General features: G+C 36.9%; 2 protein-coding genes across 3 annotated transcripts in view; one reads left to right on the top strand and one right to left on the bottom strand.

The window, feature by feature from the left end:
- Nucleotides 1-2,350, top strand: part of LOC126977319 (PRL-1 phosphatase) — a 41,624-nt gene extending 39,274 nt beyond the window's left edge. For both annotated transcript variants that reach the window (XM_050826095.1, XM_050826094.1), the window contains exon 6: nucleotides 1,201-2,350. In XM_050826095.1, coding sequence (XP_050682052.1) covers nucleotides 1,201-1,309 — 109 coding nt within the window. In that variant the 3' untranslated portion in view covers nucleotides 1,310-2,350. The remainder of the gene's footprint in view (nucleotides 1-1,200) is intronic.
- A 2,269-nt stretch (nucleotides 2,351-4,619) lies between these two features.
- LOC126977253 (deoxyribodipyrimidine photo-lyase) lies at nucleotides 4,620-22,027 on the bottom strand. The gene is made up of 7 exons (XM_050825991.1): nucleotides 21,540-22,027; nucleotides 21,253-21,455; nucleotides 19,832-19,990; nucleotides 19,185-19,383; nucleotides 16,307-16,499; nucleotides 10,324-10,565; nucleotides 4,620-7,867 (listed from the first exon to the last, which is right to left on the bottom strand). The coding sequence occupies exons 1-7, from the start codon at nucleotides 21,934-21,936 to the stop codon at nucleotides 7,701-7,703; spliced, it is 1,560 nt and encodes a 519-aa protein (XP_050681948.1). The 5' UTR covers nucleotides 21,937-22,027; the 3' UTR covers nucleotides 4,620-7,700.
- Nucleotides 22,028-22,341: the final 314 nt, after the last annotated feature.

Here is a 22,341-nt window from a genome sequence, read left to right on the forward strand (position 1 = left end):
TGCGCTATTTTCGGGACGATACAAAATGGGTACCTTCAAAAAAGTGCGTACAAGGTGTACCGAAGGGCCTTAAAGGCCGACAACATTCCTGTGATTCCTCTGGTCTTGCAAGAGAATGTGGGCGGCGATCACTTAACACCAGGTGACCGGTACGCTCGTTTGTCCGCCTGTTCCATAAAAAAAATATTTCATAACAAAGTACAAGCTAATAGTATTAGTGGTTTTGGTTGTAACTTGTGCTTTTATGTTGCATAATAAAGTAGCAGTAATAAAAAACAAGTGGCAAAATATCAGTCCTAATTTATTTATTTAAGTACAACATCATATACAACGACCTCTATCTCAGTGGGCAGGGCCACTAAACACAGAGCTATGTGGGTCGTATTCTTTTTTTTATGGAAAAGGAGGACAAACGAGCGTACGGGTCACCTGGTGTTAAGTGATCACCGCCGTACAAATTCTCTTGCAACACCAGAGGAATCACAAGAGCGTTCCCGGCCTGCCGGTGTACGCGCATTTTTGAAGTCGCATTGTCCCGGAAACACCGGACAAGGAAGCTCATTCCACAACTTTGTAGTACGTGGAAGAAAGCTCCTTGAAAACCGCACTGTGGACGACCGCCACACATCCAGATTATTTTTTTATTCATTTCTTATTAATAAATTACATATTATAGATATCAAAATTCTTGTACATAAATAAACTCATTCGAGTTTTGCCGTGTACAAAAGGTCGGAATACATATAATATTATTTAAATTTAAAGTTTAATACCTAATTAATTATAAAAGAAAAAGGAAACAACTTAAAAAGATGGTGAGGATGATATCCTAATTTGTGGGGTGTCGTGACAAGGTGGAATTCGGCGCCAGGAATCAGATGACAGAGCTCTTCGGAACACTCCCCGTGATAAATGCGGCAGAACACACATAATGAAGCGACGTCACCGACAATTCGAGCTGCTCTGCGTTGCACGCGGTCAAATGGATCCAGCTGATACAGGGTCGCTCCAGACCAGAGATGACAGCAATACTCCATGTTGCAGGTCCTGCGCTTTGTCGAGCGCTAGAATGTGGGCCGGCTTGAAGTATTGCCGTGCTCTATTGATGACGCCCAGCTTCTTATATACAGGCAATAGGCCCCTATATTGTTAAAATAAGTAATTAATAGTATTTTAAGTATAGTTTGTGTTGTCCCATAGCCAGCGGCGCGGTGCAATAAACGCCAAGCAGCTCTCGTACTTGGAGAGGTACAGGCCAAAGTCGCGTCTCAAGAAGAACGGACACAAGAACTCATGCTGCGTGCAGTGAGTCGAGCGGCCGACAGCGAATCAAACTCTGCTTTCACACACACACTCGACACACGGGAGCATAGACAACTAACTAGTTTTTTTTTATTTAGCCCGCCCACACACTCTCCGACTCCATTGTCCGGCCCCGATTTTCGTTTTACGATAATTCTCTTTACTAAATTTACAGTTCGTCGGACTAGGCGTTACATAATATTTTTCTTTTCTGTATCTAAATCTAATTTCTTCAGTTCCTGACATTATTTTTTTAATCGGGACCGTACAAAAAGGCCGGATTGTCGGGATCCTCAGCGTCTTGTGGCGTCACAACTTATTTTCTAAACATATTCCGAGGGTCCGTAACCGAATTCCGACAGCTTTTGGAGATGACATTCCCGTTCAGTTTCGCGGTGAATTTGATTACGAACTCGGCACCTCCGATACCGTCTTTATATAATTTTGCTACGAAATTTAATTGACAGCCATTTTGTATACTAAGTGTAATAATTATTGTGAACCGTGTAGTATGTGGAGCCTTTATAGCCACTATTTGTGTTCATTGGAGGACAGTCACTATGCTGTATGTAATAAAGTCCAAGTTTCCATAATACACTGAATCGAGTCGACTACACGCTTTAAAACTACTTAATTTTGATTTTGTTTATTATAAATTTGTGTGTTGATAATATCATAATTCTATATTTTTTCTTAAATGCTATTATTTTATATTTTTCTTAGAGACATTATTATTATTAATCAATGAATAAATTATGACATAATAGAAGATTTATTTGTATTTGCTTCATAAGACAATGGATATATTTTTTTCGCGTTTTTCAATTGTTTTAATGAAATTATGACGATGCTGAATAAATTAGCCTTCAGATGAAACCGACTGAGGTCAACGAGAGCCACATTAAATACACAAACCTAATCACTGATGTTCCAGTACTTGTAGCTCTTTGATATTATTTTTCTATATCTAATTTTATGAAAATAATCAAAGTTATGATTGTGTAACCACGCCACATTCATAAATAAAAATTTATTTATAAGCAATGAATCGATGTTTAATTTACGCTTTCCTCAAAACAATTACATTAAGTCTACCAGTGGGAGGCTCCTTTACATAGGATGCCGGCTAGATTATGGGTACCAAAACTGTATTTCTGCCGTGAAGCAGTATTGTGTTTCGGTCTGAAGAGCGCCGTAGCTAGTAAATTACTGGGCAAATGAGACTTAACATCTTATGTCTCAAGATGACGAGCGCAATTGTATTGCCGCTCAGAATTTTGTCTTTTTCAAAAATCCTGAGCAGCACTGCATTGTAATGGGCAGGGCGTATCAATTACCATCAGCTGAACATCCAGCTCGTCCCGTTCCTTACTGTCTAAAAGAAATAACCAGCACGTAATATTCATGATACTTATATTAGATCATACCATCAGCATTACATTGACTAAAATCTATTCAGATGAGTGTAATAATGCAATGAAATTAACTGACCTTTTCATTTTCTAAGCCTAACGATACTTATGCAATGCTCGATATCTGGTATATTCTGTAAGTAACATTCTTAAGGAAACTAGCAGTTTCTTAATTTTAACTAAGAGATCAGTGAGTAGGTGACGACAATACCCGCATAGTCACTAAAAAGTAGTAAATTCACCAGATATATACTTATATTATATATTTACTTTTTAGAAATGGGATAGTCACGCTGCCGTCTTATGAAGTCAGCATAATCGGGCCAAACTCGTCCGGGTTAATACCACACTCGCACAGAATACCGGCGTGAAGTAGCGGCCTAGTGCCGCTTTGTTTCGCATATGTTAGTGTCGAGGACCGGAGGCCATCCCCCCACACCAGAATATGACAGCGTTCCTCAGAGATTTTACCCCACGAGGGCACCGGCTCTACCAAAGTCGGAGAATCCCTCCCTGAGCATTCTCGCTCGGGCCGCCCGTCGTCTTCTGGGGAGGGCATAGAACCATACGACATGGGTACCTTCAAAAAAGCGCATACACCTTCCTTATAGGCCGGTAACGCTCCTGTGATTCCTCTGGTGTTGCAAGAGAATGTGGGCGGCGGTGATCACTTAACATCAGGTGACCCGTACGCTCGTTTGTCCTCACCATCTGGTGTCGCGTTCCTTCACAGTGTGATAGTCAAGGAAATTTCCGCCACGTACAACCAAGCTTTGGAGTCTTCCTTGCGCGGTGTTCTCACGAAAATATGATATAAATCAAATCAAAATCACTCATGTAGGTCACGGAAATGACACTTATGAATGGCAATTTATTTTTTTCTTATTGAATTTAACGTCACTTCGTGAAGTGTTGAGCTAGTGATAAGGGGTAAGATACTCATTACCACTCTTTTATATCGATATTTATATTTTCATCGTTTTACAAATCACTTCAATTACAATATTTATGTAAAGTGATGCAACAAAAATACTCAACCTTCTTCTCAATAAACCCTGAAAGTTATTTAGTATTAAGAATCTGAAGCAGTTTTCGGTAACAGGATCACAAATAGCGCCCGTTCACGAGCATGAAACATGGGCTAGCCATCGCCTCTCTCGACCATGTTTTAGGGAAGGGAACAACCCGTCCCATTTCGCCGCCACAAGCATTGACATTTAAGATACGATTACATACATACTCACTCGCTTATTCACCACTTTCATAAAAAAAGCACTTAGCAAGCAAATATTATTGATAGATAATTGCCGCACACTAAATTGAAAGGTAAAGGTACAATGGTTCGGCAAATACATACTGTATTTTGGCGCGTTGTAACTACCAAAACAAACAAAAGTACACTTATTTTTTCGTAAATAGCTCGGCGCAAATAGCTACCCTCGTTGAAATTTTCGTCAAATTACCTTAACCTGCCCAATTCATTCCACTTGTCCTAAGATCCAATATGGATTTCTACTGTATAGGTAACCTTTATTGTCATCTCCAATGTTACATTAAATAATTTGTTAAACAACTCATTTCCTTCACTCACTCCATCATCATGATATAGCCTCAGTCCTAGGACCCTGGCAGCTTCTCATCAATTGCATGGTCAACATGAAAATGTCATAAACAAGCTCTAAAAACACATCCCATATGTACCGAAAGGTACCTAAGTCAAATTTGTAAATACATCCAGGTACTTAGTATTTTTTTTGGAAGAGGAGGACAAACGAGCGTAAAGGTAACCTGCTGTTAAGTGATCACCGCCGATCACATTCTCATGCAACACCAGAAGAATCACCGAAACATTCCTTAAGTAAAACTTGCCATTAAACTAATAAATAACAAGAAAAATAAAATCAGTTAATAAGTAGTGCTCTCTTTATTCAACAATCAAAAAAGTACTTTATTTACAATCTTAAAACAGTATTAACTTAATTAATTATCCCTCATAATAAGATTAATTCGATTCGAAAAGATTGTCATACAATTACAAATATCTAATAATTGCAATAACTTATGTATTAAATCGTATAACTATTTAACAGTGCTCTGGGTTAAAACATCTAATAATATAAAATACAGAGAACATAATGTAGCTATTATTGGGTCGATGGGCTGAGACATTTTTAAGAGAATTAGGTACAAACTATTTGTACTTCGACAGAGTTCACCTGAATTTATGCGAGATTTGATAAATTATGCTATTTAACCAATAGTTTATTGAAATGTTACATGAGCTTTACATTTTTTGGAGGACGCATAGTTTCCGAGATATAACGAAAAAGGTGTTTGCCCCCTTTTTTCCAAGATGGCCGCCGGGGCACAAGGGCAGAAACCCCACAGACTTGGGGTTAAGCTTCTATTGACCCCCACACATGTTCCAATAATAAAATCCTCTAAGAAATGCATTTTTTTTTTTATTCTTTTTTTTATAAGCCACACATCATATTGATGAAGACGGCAAATACTGCAATATTAGGTCCTTAAATTGTAACATTTCAATGGACTACAGTGGGAGGCATTTTCAAGAAGGTTTTGAACCAGTGTTGCCTGTGAATTACGATACGCAGACGTGGTCGCTAACAATGGGCCTGATGAGATAGCTCATGGTAGCTCACAGGGCAATGGATGGAGGGGGTATGTAAGAGAACCAAAGTCACCGACATAGCCCAAATGATTCCGAAACTCAAGTGGCAGAGGGCAGGACACATAGGTCGACGGTCAGATGGCTGTTGGGGCAGAAAAGTCTTCGAACGGCGACCACTTACCGGAAGATGGACCGACCGGAATACGTTCTATGAGGGCAGCGCAGGAACGATCGTCTTGGAGATCTTTGGGCAAGGCCATTGTCCAGCAGTGGACGTCTTCCGGCTGATGAAGAGGCTTCATTGGACAGGTTGACGGCTAGGTAAGCCACCTTACGTGTATGTTGTTAAGTTGGTTACAAAGTTGCTACCACTGTCCACTGCTCTATACCGAGTACGAACTTGAGTCAATAAACCACGTTCACTCTGTTCGCACGCGTTTCATATAACTATCACCTAAGTACATACCTATCAGTAACACAGCGGCAATACTACTGCTTCAATGCGTATTAATGCAAGCGTTAACACGAAGAAAATTGACGTAATTTTGTTCTATCACCACCAATATTTACTACAACACATAGTAAACAATCACCCCGAATAACAGCTAGACGTTGTTGGAAACAGTCTGATTTCGTATAAAACCGCGTCTCCTGTGTCGTGTTTTCATGTTTGTTAACAGAAAAACATGTTTTATAAACAGATTAGGGGCGTGGCTTAACAGTTTTGTTAAATAAATCACCTTAACATGTTTACCGCGAGAAATGGATAACAACACCCGCGTTCGCCTGCGGGGAGGGAAATTAACGCATAATTTGTTTTTGTTCAATGAATGAAGACGTATCTATCATTAGTAGCTAGCGATAATTCTATTTGGTTTGATTGTGATGGAATGGATAAGGAAAATACTTTGTTTTTTACTGATAAAATAAAAACCGGTTTTTTGGGATGTTACATTAGTAGATCATAAAAATAAATACAAAAGCTGGATGCACTACGTCGGAACTCATTTTTGAAATGAAACAAATACATACACAAAAACAGGTGCAGCGGACGGACTGTTTTGCTAATATAGTTTGTGAGAAAAAATTTGACACAGCAGACCCAGTTTTACGCGTGCAACACCATGTTTACTTGGTTACCTAGTTTCACTCTCTTTATAACCCTTATAGGCTTACAGTATCAAAATAAATATACACTTGTGCGATTATCTCACCATACATTCATCTCTCTCAAATATCATTTAGTTTTGTCTTACTCACTTTAACTTTAATACCATTACACAAATAAAATTTATAAACAAAATATATCAACGACTCGGGACTCGAACCCGCGGCCTCTAGCGTTCCGCGCGAGTGCTTCTACACTGAGCCAACCGTTCGAGTGACGTATCGTTGATAAATCTTGTATTTGTCTTGTTCAACTCTCAGTGTGTAATTAATCCCATTTACATTTGCAAGAGCGACATCTCAAGTGAATCTTCTAATATGCAAATATTGAGGGTTCAGCAGGTTATCAACTGTAAAGTAGATCCTGTAGATGAAGCTCTAACGTTGAAAAAGACATATACAAGATTTATCAACGATACGTCACTCGAACGGTTGGACCAGTGGAAGAGACTCGCACGGAACGCGAGAGGCCACGGGTTCCTGTACCGCATCGTATATAAATGTTGTTTATAAATTTGAGGGTGAGGATTTGTGAGGGTTATCACTTTAAAAAAAATAACAGATTGTGTAGATTTTCATGCTTTCTTTCTCTAAAGACTCATGAGAAACCGTAACCATCTTCTGGCGTTTCCCTACCTAAGATGACAAAATATGACATGATCATCGGCGAACAAGAGACATTTTAATATTGTCATATTCACTCTCTGTTAGATCTATTATACAAAACATGCCACAGGCCTTCTCCAACTATAAGAATGCGCAGAGTTCTGGTTTTAAACCAGGATTATCATGTGATGCGTCTTAAGGAGATGACCTCATCCACACAACCCATTTGTCTGAAATTTTGTAAGCGTGTCAGTATTATGTATTATGATAACGGTAGAATTATTCAATCCGTCACTTTGTACTTAGAATCTCTATAATAAACCTTAAACATCAATTCTACATAGCTAAATTACTAAAAAATACATACATCAAGGACGAATGCGATATAAATTACATTGTTTAAAAATTGTACATATTTATGTACAATTTCATTTTTTCAAAACATTTTCATCTTTATTTAAAGATGAAAATGTTTTGAACACCTGAATCTTTGTTTACATTCTTTATCTCATCTTGTTGGCCTTACTATTTATATAAAATTGTCATGTTAAAGTCAAACAGCCCGGTGCAAGTACGTTTGTTTACTTGGCGGGTACGTACTTGTGCGCTTTGCCGCCGTATCGCGCTATGAACGCCTTGATGTCAAACTTCCGCTTGCAGCCGTCGTAGTTCATGAAGCGCACCTTGCCAAAGACGCTGCGCTCCGCCCAGCCCTGGTCGTGCACGCCGCAGATAGACCACATGCATCCTGCCATCAACAAAGTATATATATAACTCGCATATATGAAATAAATGTAGGTACATACTTGTTACCATATTTGCTGACTATATACCAAAAATTAACAAAATCCGTGCATTGGTCTTGTCAAAAAATGACTTTTCATTTTGAGCAAATTTAAACGTAACTACTGTTGTATTAGGTAACTGGGTCAGTCGTTTAATGAACTTCAATATTTCAAAATTATAAGGCGGCGGTACCGGCTTGCCGTGCAAATGTTGAATGCGCCAAACCATCAGACACGGTCTGGTACCAGACCATATTCAATTTTTTTTTTATGGAATAGGAGGACAAACGAGCGGACGGGTCACCTGGTGTTAAGTAATCACCGCCGCCCACAATCTCCCGCAACACCAGAGGAGTCACAGGAGCGTTGCCGGCCTTTAAGGAAGGAGTACGCGCTTTTTTTGAAGGTACCCATGTCGTATCGTCCCGGAAACACCGCACAAGGAAGCTCATTCCACAGCTTTGTAGTACGTGGAAGAAACCTCCTTGAAAACCGTACTGTGGAGGACCGCCCCACATCCAGATGGTGAGGATGATATCCTAACTTGTGGCCTCCGGTCCTCGACACTTACCTATGCGAAACATAGCGGCACTACGCCGCTACTACACGTCGGTATTCTGTGCGAGTGTGGTAATTAGCCCGGATGAGTCTGGCCCGATTGTGCTGACGTCAAAAGACGGCAGCGTGACTCTCCCACTTCTAAAAAGCCCTTAGTCGCCTCTTACGTCACCCATGAGCCTGGGACTCCCCTATTCTTTTTACGCCCCGGGGAAAGTATAGGGCAAATAATATATTGAATAGCAGCGCTACGAAAGAAAAGCCGCCAGTGTCTTGACACGCGTATTTTATAGCCTAAACAGGTCGGGTTTAGTCGCGCCAAACCATCAGACGCGGTCTGGTACCAGACCATATTCCATATAATATATTGAATAGAAGCGCTACGAAAGAAAAGCCGCCAGTGTCTTGACACGCGTATTTTATAGCCTAAACAGGTCGGGTTTGGTCGCGCCAAACCATCAGACGCGGTCTGGTACCAGACCATATTCCATATAATATATTGAATAGCAGCGCTAAGAAAGAAAAGCCGCCAGTGTCTTGACACGCGTATTTTATAGCCTAAACAGGTCGGGTTTGGTCGCGCCAAACCATCAGACGCGGTCTGGTACCAGACCATATTCCATATAATATATTGAATAGCAGCGCTACGAAAGAAAAGCCGCCAGTGTCTTGACACGCGTATTTTATAGCCAAAACAGGTCGGGTTTGGTCCCGCCGAACCATCAGTCGCGGTCTGGTACCATCGCACAAAATCATTATTATTACCGTCCGGACCGTACTGAGTACGACGGCGGACCAATTGGCGCGAGGCGTGCACTTACGCCCACCGGACCGTCCTATGGTCCGGCCGTACCAAATCCGACCATGTCTTTAGGCTATAAAATACACGTGTCAACACACGGCGGTTTTTCTTCGGTAGCGTAGTACATGTGTTGGGGTAACTTTTTGACGGTCGCGGGCGGCGCTATTCAAAGGCAAGGTCGAACTTCGTACGGCGTAGGGTACATCTTCTATCGATTATTAGATTTCTTAAAGGAAGTTGTAATCGAAAAGCAATAAATTGTTTAAGTTAATTTTAATATTGTTCTGTAATGATTATTGTAAAAATACTACATCCTAGGTATTTAAAACTAAACATATTCGTAATTTTGTTTTTATAAATTATGTAGTAGTTTAGAGATAATGATTGTGAATAAGGAAGAACCAAACAGTAACAATTTATTACTTGTTTGTAATTTGAAAGCAAACTATCAAAAATCGTACCAACTTACTTGTTCGCTGCTCAGGAAATCACTCAGAAAACAGTGGTTTCATAAGTATTGAACTTACAAATATAAACAATTTTGTAGAAAGCTTATCCATTCATTAATTTATTAATAATTGTTAAAAATATTGAAACATTCGAATAACCCTATTAACGCCTTTATTTTTTCGCCATTTTAGTGTTTGTTGAATGTTGATTCAAGAATCAGTGTTCCGCTAGCTTTCGGGATATGTGTTAGTGAATCCAAGTGGATGCCTTACCTTATTTATTAATTTAACTTTCTAAAAGTTCAAGTGAAATCTTTAAATCAGTTTTCATTTCTTCGCTAATCGTCTTAAAAATTAAGCTCTTAAGCTTGTTTAATAAAAGGGAAGTAACAGCCGATTTGGCGCTTGTGTGCTACGTTGTCGCTTCTCGGGGTCAAAGTACGTTGTCTAAACAGACGCGATTTTCATGTTGTTACTACCAATGGATAGCGTGGTTGTCGAGGAAGGTTTTAGTGTATAATTTGTTAAGTTTTTGTAAACATATTTGTACACATTAACGATATTTGTTGGAATAATAATTAAATAAAATTTTGTATTTTTTACTCCTTACCAGTATACCCGCTGGGGTCACGACCGTCCACACTGTAGTGATCGTTCATGTATATGGCGTACTTGAGAGCGTCTTCCGGGCTAGGAGTCCACTCCAGTACCTTCTTGCACCAGTACATCCGCAGAAAACCGTGCATCTTGCCCTCCTTCACCAGTTGTATTTGGGCAGAGTTCCACAGATCGTCGTGAGTCTCCGCCTTGCACAGCTGCTCTAGTGTGTATATGTGGGTTCTTTTGTCCTTCCTGCAAGAGACAATAATTGGTCTAAATAATGAGCATGTTTTCAGATAAAACAAAAAATAAAGATTTGGATTTATAATAAATATTATTTATAATACATCCTATTTACTACCTATTTTATTATTTTTATCTACAACCTATTTTATAATAAATCAAAGCCTTTTGAATACAACTACACCTTAAATGATACACTTCTACAGAAATCCAATCTTATTCACGACCTCGGGAGTGTACTTTGTTACTCTGTGGCAATATTGATTACATAGTAAAAAAAAGCATAACAAATCTGGGCTTCGCCTTGCGCACGTGGAAACTATTTTCTGATATAGAACCTATTAAATTTATCTACTATGCGTATGTCAGGAGTATTCTGGAATATGCTTGTCAATTTTGGTCTCCACATTATTTCATTTACAATGGTGGTTTCATTTATAGGAAAAACGTTGGTGTGTAAGGAACTACGCATGAACGGCCTGTCAACTGTGTTACGTATTTTAAAGTGTTAGAAATATAATTAAGTAAGTTCTTAGTAGTAAAATATTTGTGAAACAGTGAAGTAATTAAGTGAGAGTGTTAGTTACGAGATTCACACTGTAATTAATCTAAAATGATTAATTTTAAAATCTGACAACAAAATTTAATAACTTATAAACATTCAAGATAATCCCACGAAACCTCATTCTTTTTCCTATAATAACCCACATCCTTAATTTTTCGATTAAATCTAATACTTTCCCAGAAACATGGAAAGAAGCTCACTTAATTCCTTTACCAAAAATTTCAAACCCTCTGACTTTTCGCGACTATCGCCCAATATCTATACTCCCTTTCCTTTCTAAATTACTGGAACGGTTAGTTTATAAACAATTTAGTTATTTCCTTAATAAATACTGTCTTCTAAGCCCCGTGCAGTCAGGTTTTCGTCCTGGACACAGCACCGAGACCGCTTTGGTCAAAGTTACGGACGATATTCGTCTCGCTATGGATAACCAACAGCTTACTATCTTAACCTTACTTGATTTTAGTAACGCATTTGGTTCTGTCGATTTCGACATATTAGTGAAATCATTATCTTCTTTAAATTTATCAGCAGATGCCGAGAGTTGGTTCCATAGCTATTTGATAGGGCGACGACAGCGTATTAAAGTTGCGGATATACAATCATCCTGGGTTCATGTTTCTGCCGGTGTTCCACAGGGAGGTGTCCTTTCTCACTTGCTTTTTTCAATATTTATAAACTCTATCACTAGCAATCTAAATTCTTCTTTCCACTTATATGCTGATGATGTTCAAATTTATAGGCACTCCACGTTATCTGATTTACAATCTACAGTTCATAGTCTTAATAAGGATCTCGCTACCATATGCGAGTGGTGTAAAAATTATGGTGTAATGATAAATCCAGGAAAAACGCAGGCAATTATCATAGGCAGGCAACATCTGATCTCTAAAATTGACTGGGATGTACTGCCTAGACCTCGTGTCAATGATGTTTTAATCCCTTTTAGTAGTAATGTCAAAAATCTAGGCTTACATATAGATTCAAATTTTTCTTGGCAGACGCAACTGAATGAATTAAGTAAAAAAGTTTTCTCCGCACATGGATCCCTGCGCCGGTTACGTAATCTTCTCCCAGTACCTAGTAAAATATGTCTTGCGCAGACTTGCCTGCTCTGCATTCTTGATTATGCAGACATTTGCTATCCCGACCTTACCGAGGCGCAGCTGGATAAACTCGAACGCCTACAAAATTTATGTATTCGCTTCATTTTTAACCTACGTAAATACGATCATGTCTCCTCCTACCGAAAAAAACTTAACTGGCTTCCTATACGTCTACGTCGCAATTCCCACATTCTACACCTTCTTTACTCCATAATTTTTCACCAAAACACTCCTCTTTACCTTAAAGACAGATTTGAGCTACTAGGGTCTCAGCATGAGCTTTCGTTGCGCTCTGCTGCGAAACAAATACTAAATGTTCCTTTACATAAATCTGATAGCTATCACTCTTCTTTCACCATTAATGCCATCACTCTTTGGAATCAACTGCCGCTTACTATCCGTCAAGCACAATCATTAGCATCCTTTAAAAATCAACTAAAAAACATTATCTGTCCTCTATTTGATAGAATCTATCTGTATGTATCCACCAACATAATTCAACAATTCTGAAATGTTAATTATTGTTCCTACTTTTTACATATTTTACTTTCTTATAAATTTATCTATATTTTAGTATAGTATATATTATGTGTGTCTATATTTTTGACACTTCTTACCCTTTTAATGTACTGCCTTTCTCTTTTATTGTATTACAAATGGTTGCCTGGAAGAGATCACTATATAGTGATAAGGCCGCCATTTGCACCATATCATGTAATTATGTATGTTAGTAATTAAGTTATATTTTGTTAATGTGGTGTCAAAAAAGTGTAATAAATAAATAAATAATGCAAGTGAGTATTACTTGAAATATAAATTATTCTGTTAAACTATATTAAAATGCAGTGATAAAAAGACGAAATTATAACAATTAGTTCCTTCGACCGTTAGAGTAGTTCAAAAGTGACTTACTAACGTGTCGAGTTCAAAATACACCACCTTCACAATCACAAACACACTCCACAAACTGACACAAACATACATGCACACAAACATTTACACTACTTACATACATACAATCATAAACACATACATACACACTTACATACATTACACAAAACATCAAAACACTCGCCGGCGAGTGTGTTCTTCTCAACTTTTCATCTTTCATCTTCATTCTCTCTCCTTCCCACACAGCCGTTCCGAGGTTCGAGTCTCCTTAGGAGACGCAACGCGACTGTTGTTGCGTAGTCTTTGCGGCCTCCACGGCCCACGTCCTATGTCGCTGTAAAAGCCTTCAGGGCCAACAGCAAATAGGAGGTTTTAGTCGGTATGGGGTGTCCGCTTGCGCGTACACTCGTGTCCGACATATTACGCCCCGTTCCGGGGCGTAAATACGTAAACGTATTTTCCTCCTCTCGAAAAAAAAAAGTGTCGAGTTCAAGGGTCTGTCTTCGTGGTCAAAGCCTACCTAAGGTGTTTATAAGACAAGGACAATTTACCTTTTTTTTACCCAAGGATCTTATTCTCAAAAATAAACGACCATGGAAAATGTTACAACTAGACGTCCTTTATCAAAAACTTTATCTGAGCCAATATCTTCATAGATATTTATCTGACGATGATTCAATACTAAATCGCAGCATAATAAATATTTCAACACAGAGTGCACCTGACAGAACATTAATGGACTTTGAAGAAATACATGAACTTAAACACCTAATCAATAAACTTAATGCAGAACTTACCATTGCACACCAGGAAATTGAAAACTTAATATTTGTAAATAAACAATGTTTCTATCACGAACTCCTCCCACCTCGGAAGCAACAGATCAATGAGGGTACTTCTAAAATACCTAATATTTTCATAATAGGCGATCAATAACTATGTGACTTGTCGAGTGCATTGCATTAAAGTAGGCTAAATTCGTTGAATAATACTTACTCAATCTATGGGTTAATAAAACCGTTCGCTGATTCGTCAGTAATATCAAGTAATTGTGAAAACTTCTATAAAAATGTTTCTAAACATGATATTGTAATAATTGTAATTGGGGCACGATACAAATACCCTATAAATTGTTCTCTGAGCTTAGCCATGTTTTATCTATTCTAAAAACACTAGAGTTTTTGTAGTAAATATATATGAAAATCAATTCCTAAACTGTGGTTTGTAAAAAATATATAAAATTGATAACACAAAACTATAAAAACTGTAGTTTTGTTCATTCAAACTACAATTACAATCTAAGAAATATACAGGAAAACCGAATAAGAGACTTGTGCTCAAAAATAAACATAGAATTAGACTATATTCACTATAAAATATATATAGACGGTATTAAAACAATTATAAAATCCAATAACAAGGGAAAAACATATAAGAAGCGGACCATCCCGTACTACTTTCATTCTCAAAAATATTTACTTAATTAGCATAAACCTAATTCAATGGGTTGAGAGAAAAAGGGGACAATCCCCTATTACTTTAAATTATTATTATTACCATCAAAACAATCTGGTTTAAATCTTCCTAAAGATGACCAACAGCTGAATAAACAGTTTTCCAATGCTAACGTGCAAACTAATATTAATAATAAGCTACCGATAAGCTATGTCCACGAGACCTGACATTCTTCATGTACAATAAAATTAATATAATGCATCGGAATATTAATGGACTCATCAATAAATCATATTTTATTTATTATTCTAGTATTAATGTTACATTCTTTTATTGGTAAAAAAATTTCAGTTGACGTTTTATGCATCACTGAGCACAACATGACAATGCACGATACCAGCTTGCTTAATATCACTAATTATACTATAGGAGCTCATTTTACAAGAAATAATAGATATGGGGCTTATGTTCACAAGCAACATAAGTTTAAAGCTCTTCCCGTTACTAAATTGGTCACAGCAATATAATAGAATGCTGTGCAGTGGAACTTTTACGACATAAAATTATAATATTATGAATTTATAGACCGCCAAAAACTTTTTTTCTCAAGCTTGATTCTCTCCTACAAGAGTTCTGCTATAGTAAAAATTATTCTTTGCGGTGATTTCAATATCAACACTCTTAATGACCCCAAAGTATCTAGGACTTTTCTTTAGCTTTTAAAAACATTTAATCTTAAACTAGCTTTTAATGGACCTACAAGACTAATCAGTGGATGTTGCATTCATCATTTTATCCATAATATTAAAGGGCGCAAAGGAAACATTTTTGACTGTGCTTTATCTGATCATACGGCGCAATTATTATCGTGTCCGGTTAAAGTAAGCTACTGTTTGAAATATTGGTTTTCAGAAGCACGTGACTATAGTAAAGAAAATCTGGAAAAATTTAGAGAATATCTAGATTGTCTTAGATACAATGAGGTTTATGAGACTAACAATCCTGAGTCTGCTTTTAATCATTTTTACGATCTATTTATACTTTTCTATTAATTATGTTTTCCAGTAATAAAAATAAAAACCTATCTGCGAAAACGACCAAGTTGGGTTTCTAAGGCATTAAAAATTGTTCTAAGAAAAAACGTGCATTACTATGGCAACATAGAAAAAACCGTAGTGATAATAATAAAAGTAAACTAAAAGAATACACTAAACGGTTAAACAAAATCATAAAATTAACTGAAAAATCTCAGAACACTTATCAAATCAACTGTGCTACTAATAAATCCAAGGCAACATGGAGGAACATTGTCAAATCTAATTATGATAAAATAAACGCTCCCAAGGAAGAGATAAATCGAATACTTATTGGTAGTAAAATAATTGAAGATCCGTTAGAAATAGCAAATTCATTTAATTTTCTTAAAGTTCAAGTGAAATGTTTAAATCAATTTTCATTTCTTCGCTAATAATTTTGTTATGGTTTAAGCAGAGAAGTAACAGCCAATTCCAGGGTCATAGTACGTAGTCTAAACAGACTGTTATATTTTTTCTAATTCAATTTTGATATTTAGTTTCTTTGAAAATTTAACTTTTATAATTTAGGGATTTTAATTTAATTATTAATTTTACTATACTTCTGTGGACCAGTATGACTTGCATTTTCATTTATTTCATATATTTGCAAACCATACCGTATATATACATATATGATAGGACAATTTTTTATATTACCTGTGATCATCCAGAGTCTTCTGTGCCCAGTTGCTCGCACCCTTAACACTGTCGTAATGTTTACAGTAGAAGCAGAAGTTATCGGCGAGTTCCCTCCGCACGATAGCCTCCTCCAGGTATGCATTTACACTTTCCGTGTATTTGGACTTAAATTCCTGGACACATAGCGCTACTCTCTGCACAGATATCTGTCCTGAAAATAATTTTACGTGTGTTACTTAAAATATTATGAAGCCTTATTGTGTTCTTTATAATCTGTTAAGAAATGTTTATTAAGTATGGGAGATTTTATTCTTTGCGTTGGGAACTCTATTTTTATTCATAATATATTATTCAAATGTGGCTATGTCATATAAATAAAAAAAAATATCTTCTTCGAAACAAGGCAAAGCTAATAAGGCAGTAAAAAACCGAATTCAAGAACTGTAAAGTATCAAATAACTTAAAATTTAATTGAATACACCTTTACCTATTATAAAATACTATTATTTATATGTGCAACATATTGATAGCTTTAAAGCCAAATGTAATAGTAAGTACCTACACTTGCTACGCGTGATTATTATGGGACCAAATGGCATCTATTCTGCATCGAACTAAAGAAAAATTACGTAAATCGGATCATAAATCTCAGAGTAATCGGTGTACATACATAAAAAAATACCGTTCGAATTGATAACCTCCTCCTTTTTGAAGTCGGTTAAAAATTGTATCAAATAATTAAACTAAACAATAAGACTGTAACAAAGAAACCCAGCCCAGTCTGGTGGCAATTCTTCTATACAATAATAAATACACAATATTTGTAAAACCTCTAAATTAAGAAATACTAACATTTGTAGCATTCGAGCGCTTTCGCACTTCATCCGATCCGAATGCGATCCGCATCCGTGAAAATACGGTCCGAAGTAGTCGTCGAACTATTTCTATGGATCTACCATACGCACTAGATCCTGCTTCCGTCATCCGATTTCTTTCCTTCAACCGTAAGACATAGTTCTACGACTTTCTCTTGTAACGGACAGTCCTAAGTGCAGAGGCTGTTTGGCCGAAGACGAAACGGTCGCTCACGTAATCCTGGAATGTGCGGGGGTGGCCAACCAACGGGCAAAAAGCTTAACCAATACGAGGTCGCTCCAGGAAGTCTGCGAACACCCCAGGAATGTTCTGAACTTCTGGAAGGAGCTGGGCTGGTTGGAGTAACTGGCCATTACTGCACGCAAAATGGACCCATGCTAGTGGTCTAATTGCGGAAACAGGAGCCCCTATGCCATACCATACGCCTTTCTCTTTCCGTTTTTCACGGGTACGGATGGGATTCGGTCCAGACGTAGTGCGAAAGCGCTCTTACCGTAGACATTAACATAAGACTGACATAAAATACAAACATCAAAGACAGCAAAAAACGCTATAATATCAACATCTGAGAAAAATATTAATGTAACTACAATGACTATGGAGAAATCGTCAGGCAATTCATGTGCACTCACACTTTTTTGTACTGTATATCTTTATATGGATTTGAATGTACGAAAAATTCTGTGTAATCTTTCAAATTCTCTGTTACAATAATTATTAATAATAAACTTGTGTTCAACTGAAAGAACATAACTAACTTTTAATTAGTAATATCGTATTTTATTGAAGAATTGAATATTCTATATATAAACTAGCTGACCCGACAGACGTTGTTCTTTACATAATAAATAAAATACTGTTTTTGATGAATTTGTCAATAATTTCATTTCATTGTAACATAATATGCTCCATGTTATAATGAAATTGTGAAACAACACTAGAACTGTCAAACCGTGCGTCAATAAATTCTATCACAGAAAATATGTTCATATAAAACAAATATTGGAAATAAAAATTATTATGGGTCCAAATCGAAATAAAAACTATGCTATCTCTCAAGTTGGACCAAACTGCACTCCATGAAGTAATCCCTATTTAAATTCGTTCATTAGTTTAGGAGTCCATCGCGGACTTACAACGTGTCACGTAATTTATATATATTAAGATAATGTAATTGCTTCATTATTGTGGAATATGATGTATAACCCTCAACTGGCCATGTTAGGTTATATTCTGAGAACTAAGGGGATTCACAAACTGAGCCTGAACTTTTTACATTATATTAAAGATTTCTACAATGCATAATTAATTAATAATGGTTTGTACTGAGGTACAGTACATTGAATTTGGTACTTTCTTCTCCAGTTGTGATGAATCATTGCTCAATTGGCCTAATATTATATCTTCTTTGTGTCTATTTTTTTCTTCATGTTAGCAACAGACTCTAAATATTTCAGATGTGTTGTAAAATTAAACAAGCATTTAACAACCTATTTAGCCGAGTGCTTAGCGACCCAACCTACTAAGCTTAAAGGTCCCGGATTCGAATCCTAGTAGGTGCAAACATTTATATGATGAATACATATGTTTGTTTCCAAATCATGGATGTTTATATGTATTTATGTATGTTTAAGTAAGTATATTGTATTAAATAGATTGTTGTCTTGCAACCCATAGCACAGGCTATGCCTTATTTGGGGCAAGAGAAACTTGTGTCTTCTATCGAGTCCTCTCTTGAGCAGGTCGCGGAATAGGGTAAATTGAACCTTGTCAAATTTAACACCCACAAGACTCAAGTTTGCGCGTTTACCACTAAAAATACCCCATTTGTCGTACGACCGCTCTTCGACAACACTTTAAAGCCTCGCCTAGTATCGGAATACTGGGTCTCGAAATGGCGGTGATCACTTAACAACAGATGACCCATACGCTCGTTTGTCCTACTTTTCCATAAAAAAAGATAATTCGTTTAAAAGTGTGTCAATATTATTATTATTTAAGTCTTGAAGAAAAAGCTTACCAAAGTGAAACCATGGTGATAAGTTACTCAGTGCATTTTGTGTTGGATCATTTCTCTTGGACGCAAATATCTTCAGTCTTGTGTCAAGGAAGCTTTTAAGTGTTTTCATAGCTTCAAGGTACCCCGGACCAGCCCATTCAATAGGAGCAACTGATTTATCTGCCTCTCGAGATTCAATGGCATCTTCCCAATCTATAGGCTAAAATTTAAAACAAGAACCATGATTATAGCTTTCTGATTTATTTTAAGTGAAAGTATATAAATAAATAATATAATAATAAAAAATGAATAAAATCAAATAAATAAATAAACAAAGGTAATTTATACCTAAATTAACGAAGGATGTGGGACTTGACCCCTTATGTCCAAGCACTGTTACCAACCGAGCCAACCGTTTGAGTGACACATCAATTGTAAGTCTTGGTATGTCTTGTTCAACTCTCAGGTTGTGGCTCCATCTATAGGATCTACTTTACAGTTGATAACCAGCTCAACCCCAATAATTGCATATTAGGGTATTCACTTGAGACGTAGCTCTTTCAAATCTAAACAGTTCTTTATTTTTATTCTTCTCTATATTTTTCATATTTATGGGATGCGAATCAGGTACAAAGAAACTTTTAAATAATAAATATGAAAACTATTACCTCTGGCTCAAACTTGCTTTTATATGGATGTTTAATAACTGGAGGGAATTCCGTGAGAAATTCATCGAGTTTTGAATTAATTTTGCCTCTTATAGTCCTAGCGGAGTACTCCTGTTTATCTGATGCCTCCCAGCAAGGTACAACATTGTGGGCGTCTACCTGCAAAAAAACAATAATAATTTAAAACATAACATAACACACTTAACTGTTACAGATGTCTGTTCAGGCGTCGCGACTATGACTTCATGAACATATTGTGAGCAATCCGTTCGGGCACAGTATACTATTTTTCTCAAAGACATACGGTGTGTGTTGAACGAATCATAAATCGGCGATGGTCTGATTGTATGTTATGAAAATTCAGAGAGTGAATGAGAGTCTCTTCGGGTAATAATTAAAATGATGACACGCAATAGAAGCGGTAGCAACATATTAATATCAGTTAACGTCCTTAAATAGTTATTTACAGAGTGTGTGGATTTATGTATCTACTGAACTCAATAACTCTCATTTCATATTGACTGTAATTAACCTCCTAACATCCATTTCGGGAAACTCTGATCGTGCGGTATGCCTCAGAATGGCGTGATTATGGCATTCACACAGCGTTCTATCAATGCATATTATTTTACATGTATTAATAGATTTCTCATAATTAGGATGATTTGAGCGAATGAATCTGAAAGCTATTGAAACAAGCTATAAGACCATGCAAAATAAACCATCTTATACACAAAATAAGGGCCAGATCTTGGTGATTGAATAGTGTGCTCTATGGCACTCTTGGCTTTTTGTATCTGATGATTTTTCAGATCGGAAATCGGATTTCATAAGATTAAAATAATTTGTTGATGTTGAAGCTGTAAGTATTGATTTAAAAGAGTGGCAATCACTTTCATGCTGCTTCTCATTGAAGCTCAACCTTAACCATAAGTCATTTCTTTACCATCAGTTAATGTGAATTCAAATTCAAATATTTTTATTGTAAATTTGAACATCAAAAACTACTACCCCTACATTGCCCCACTATCTTCAATACTTGTACTTCAATACAGTATAAACTCAACTGGCAACACAATGATGTAGAGCAGTGTTTCCCACTTGCTGGGTCACAAGTCAGTTACGGGCCATCAAAATAAAATGCCGGGGTAGAACTCTCCCACCTTGTTTTAAAAATATTATCTACTATTGATTGATGTATCATAAATATTCATAAGGTATATAAATTGGTTAATATAAAGCAGCGAGCTTACCACATTTTACTATTTATAACCTTTTTACTATTAATAAGTGTGTATTATGTGGAACAATGTTTGGGAAACACTGATGTAGAGAGCAGTGGTGATTACATACCATCAAGTGATCCTATTACTTGTATCTCTTCATACTCAAGTAAAAAAATTTGAAAAATAGTATATCACCTGTATCAATGGAACATCTTTCTTTAGTTTCTTTTTAACACCTTCAAGCCAGCTCATGGGGACCCGTAAAGGATTGAAGTCACACACCACTGCCCCAATTTTGTGATCAACAACCCACTGAGGTAAAGCATCCGCACCACTGCCTTCCAGCAAATGAAACGATATATTTAGCTGATTACACTCTTCAGCAACTTTCTCTAAGCCTGTTCCCAGAATTCATAAGAAATTAGAAATGACTAGTATAAAAAATTTATGTTATAAATACATATGACAAAATTCTTCCCTACCTTTTATTAAAAAATGAAATTGCCTTACAGAGGCATCTAGATATTTAGCAATTAGGCAGAAACACACATGTAGTGGTACTTCATTTTTTAAAGCTAACTTCTGTGCGAATAGAAACGCCCAATTATCTTGAACTCGACTATCTCTGGACATCCAATATATGATACCTTCGCATTGATCAGCAACTAATTGCTCCTGCGAAATTATTCTTACGCGTTTCTTATTAAACTTGAAGTTCAGTATTGAATCTGCAGTTTCTTCCCGCTTTTTTTGGATGCTTGTAATGAAATCACCTAGGTTACTCTCAAGTTTTTTTTCCTTGCTACTCGTAGGTGCAGATAGTTTTATTTTCTTTGCAGCTGTTGCCATTTTAAATAAATTTCTATTTATTCTTTTCATAAAGTAACCTAATTTACAATTTTGAATACATAATATTTTGTTTATAACTACTTGTCTTGTTCTACTTCTAAGTTTTATTTTCTAAATTTGGCCCGCCCGCGCCGCCCGTATGACAATTTACAATTGTGAATTGACATTGTTTTTTTTTTTTTTTTTTTTTTTGCGCCCAAGCAAGGGAATGGGCTACCCTCCGGGATAACGACGGGAGGGAGGTAGTGAATGCTCATGCATACCAACGCAGCCTAAGTCTGCGTTGGTTATGTGGGACTCACGTGAAACCTAGGTGCCTACCCACTAAACACCACCTGCAGTTGGCTTTGGGCAGGTGCCCTCTAAGCCTACATCGAAGGCGACCTTCTCATGGGGAGAGAGAGGCGCAAGCGGCACTCCCTATGGAGTTTCCGC

Source organism: Leptidea sinapis, chromosome 44 (genome assembly GCF_905404315.1).
Source record: "Leptidea sinapis chromosome 44, ilLepSina1.1, whole genome shotgun sequence".
Taxonomy (NCBI): Eukaryota; Metazoa; Arthropoda; class Insecta; order Lepidoptera; family Pieridae; genus Leptidea; species Leptidea sinapis.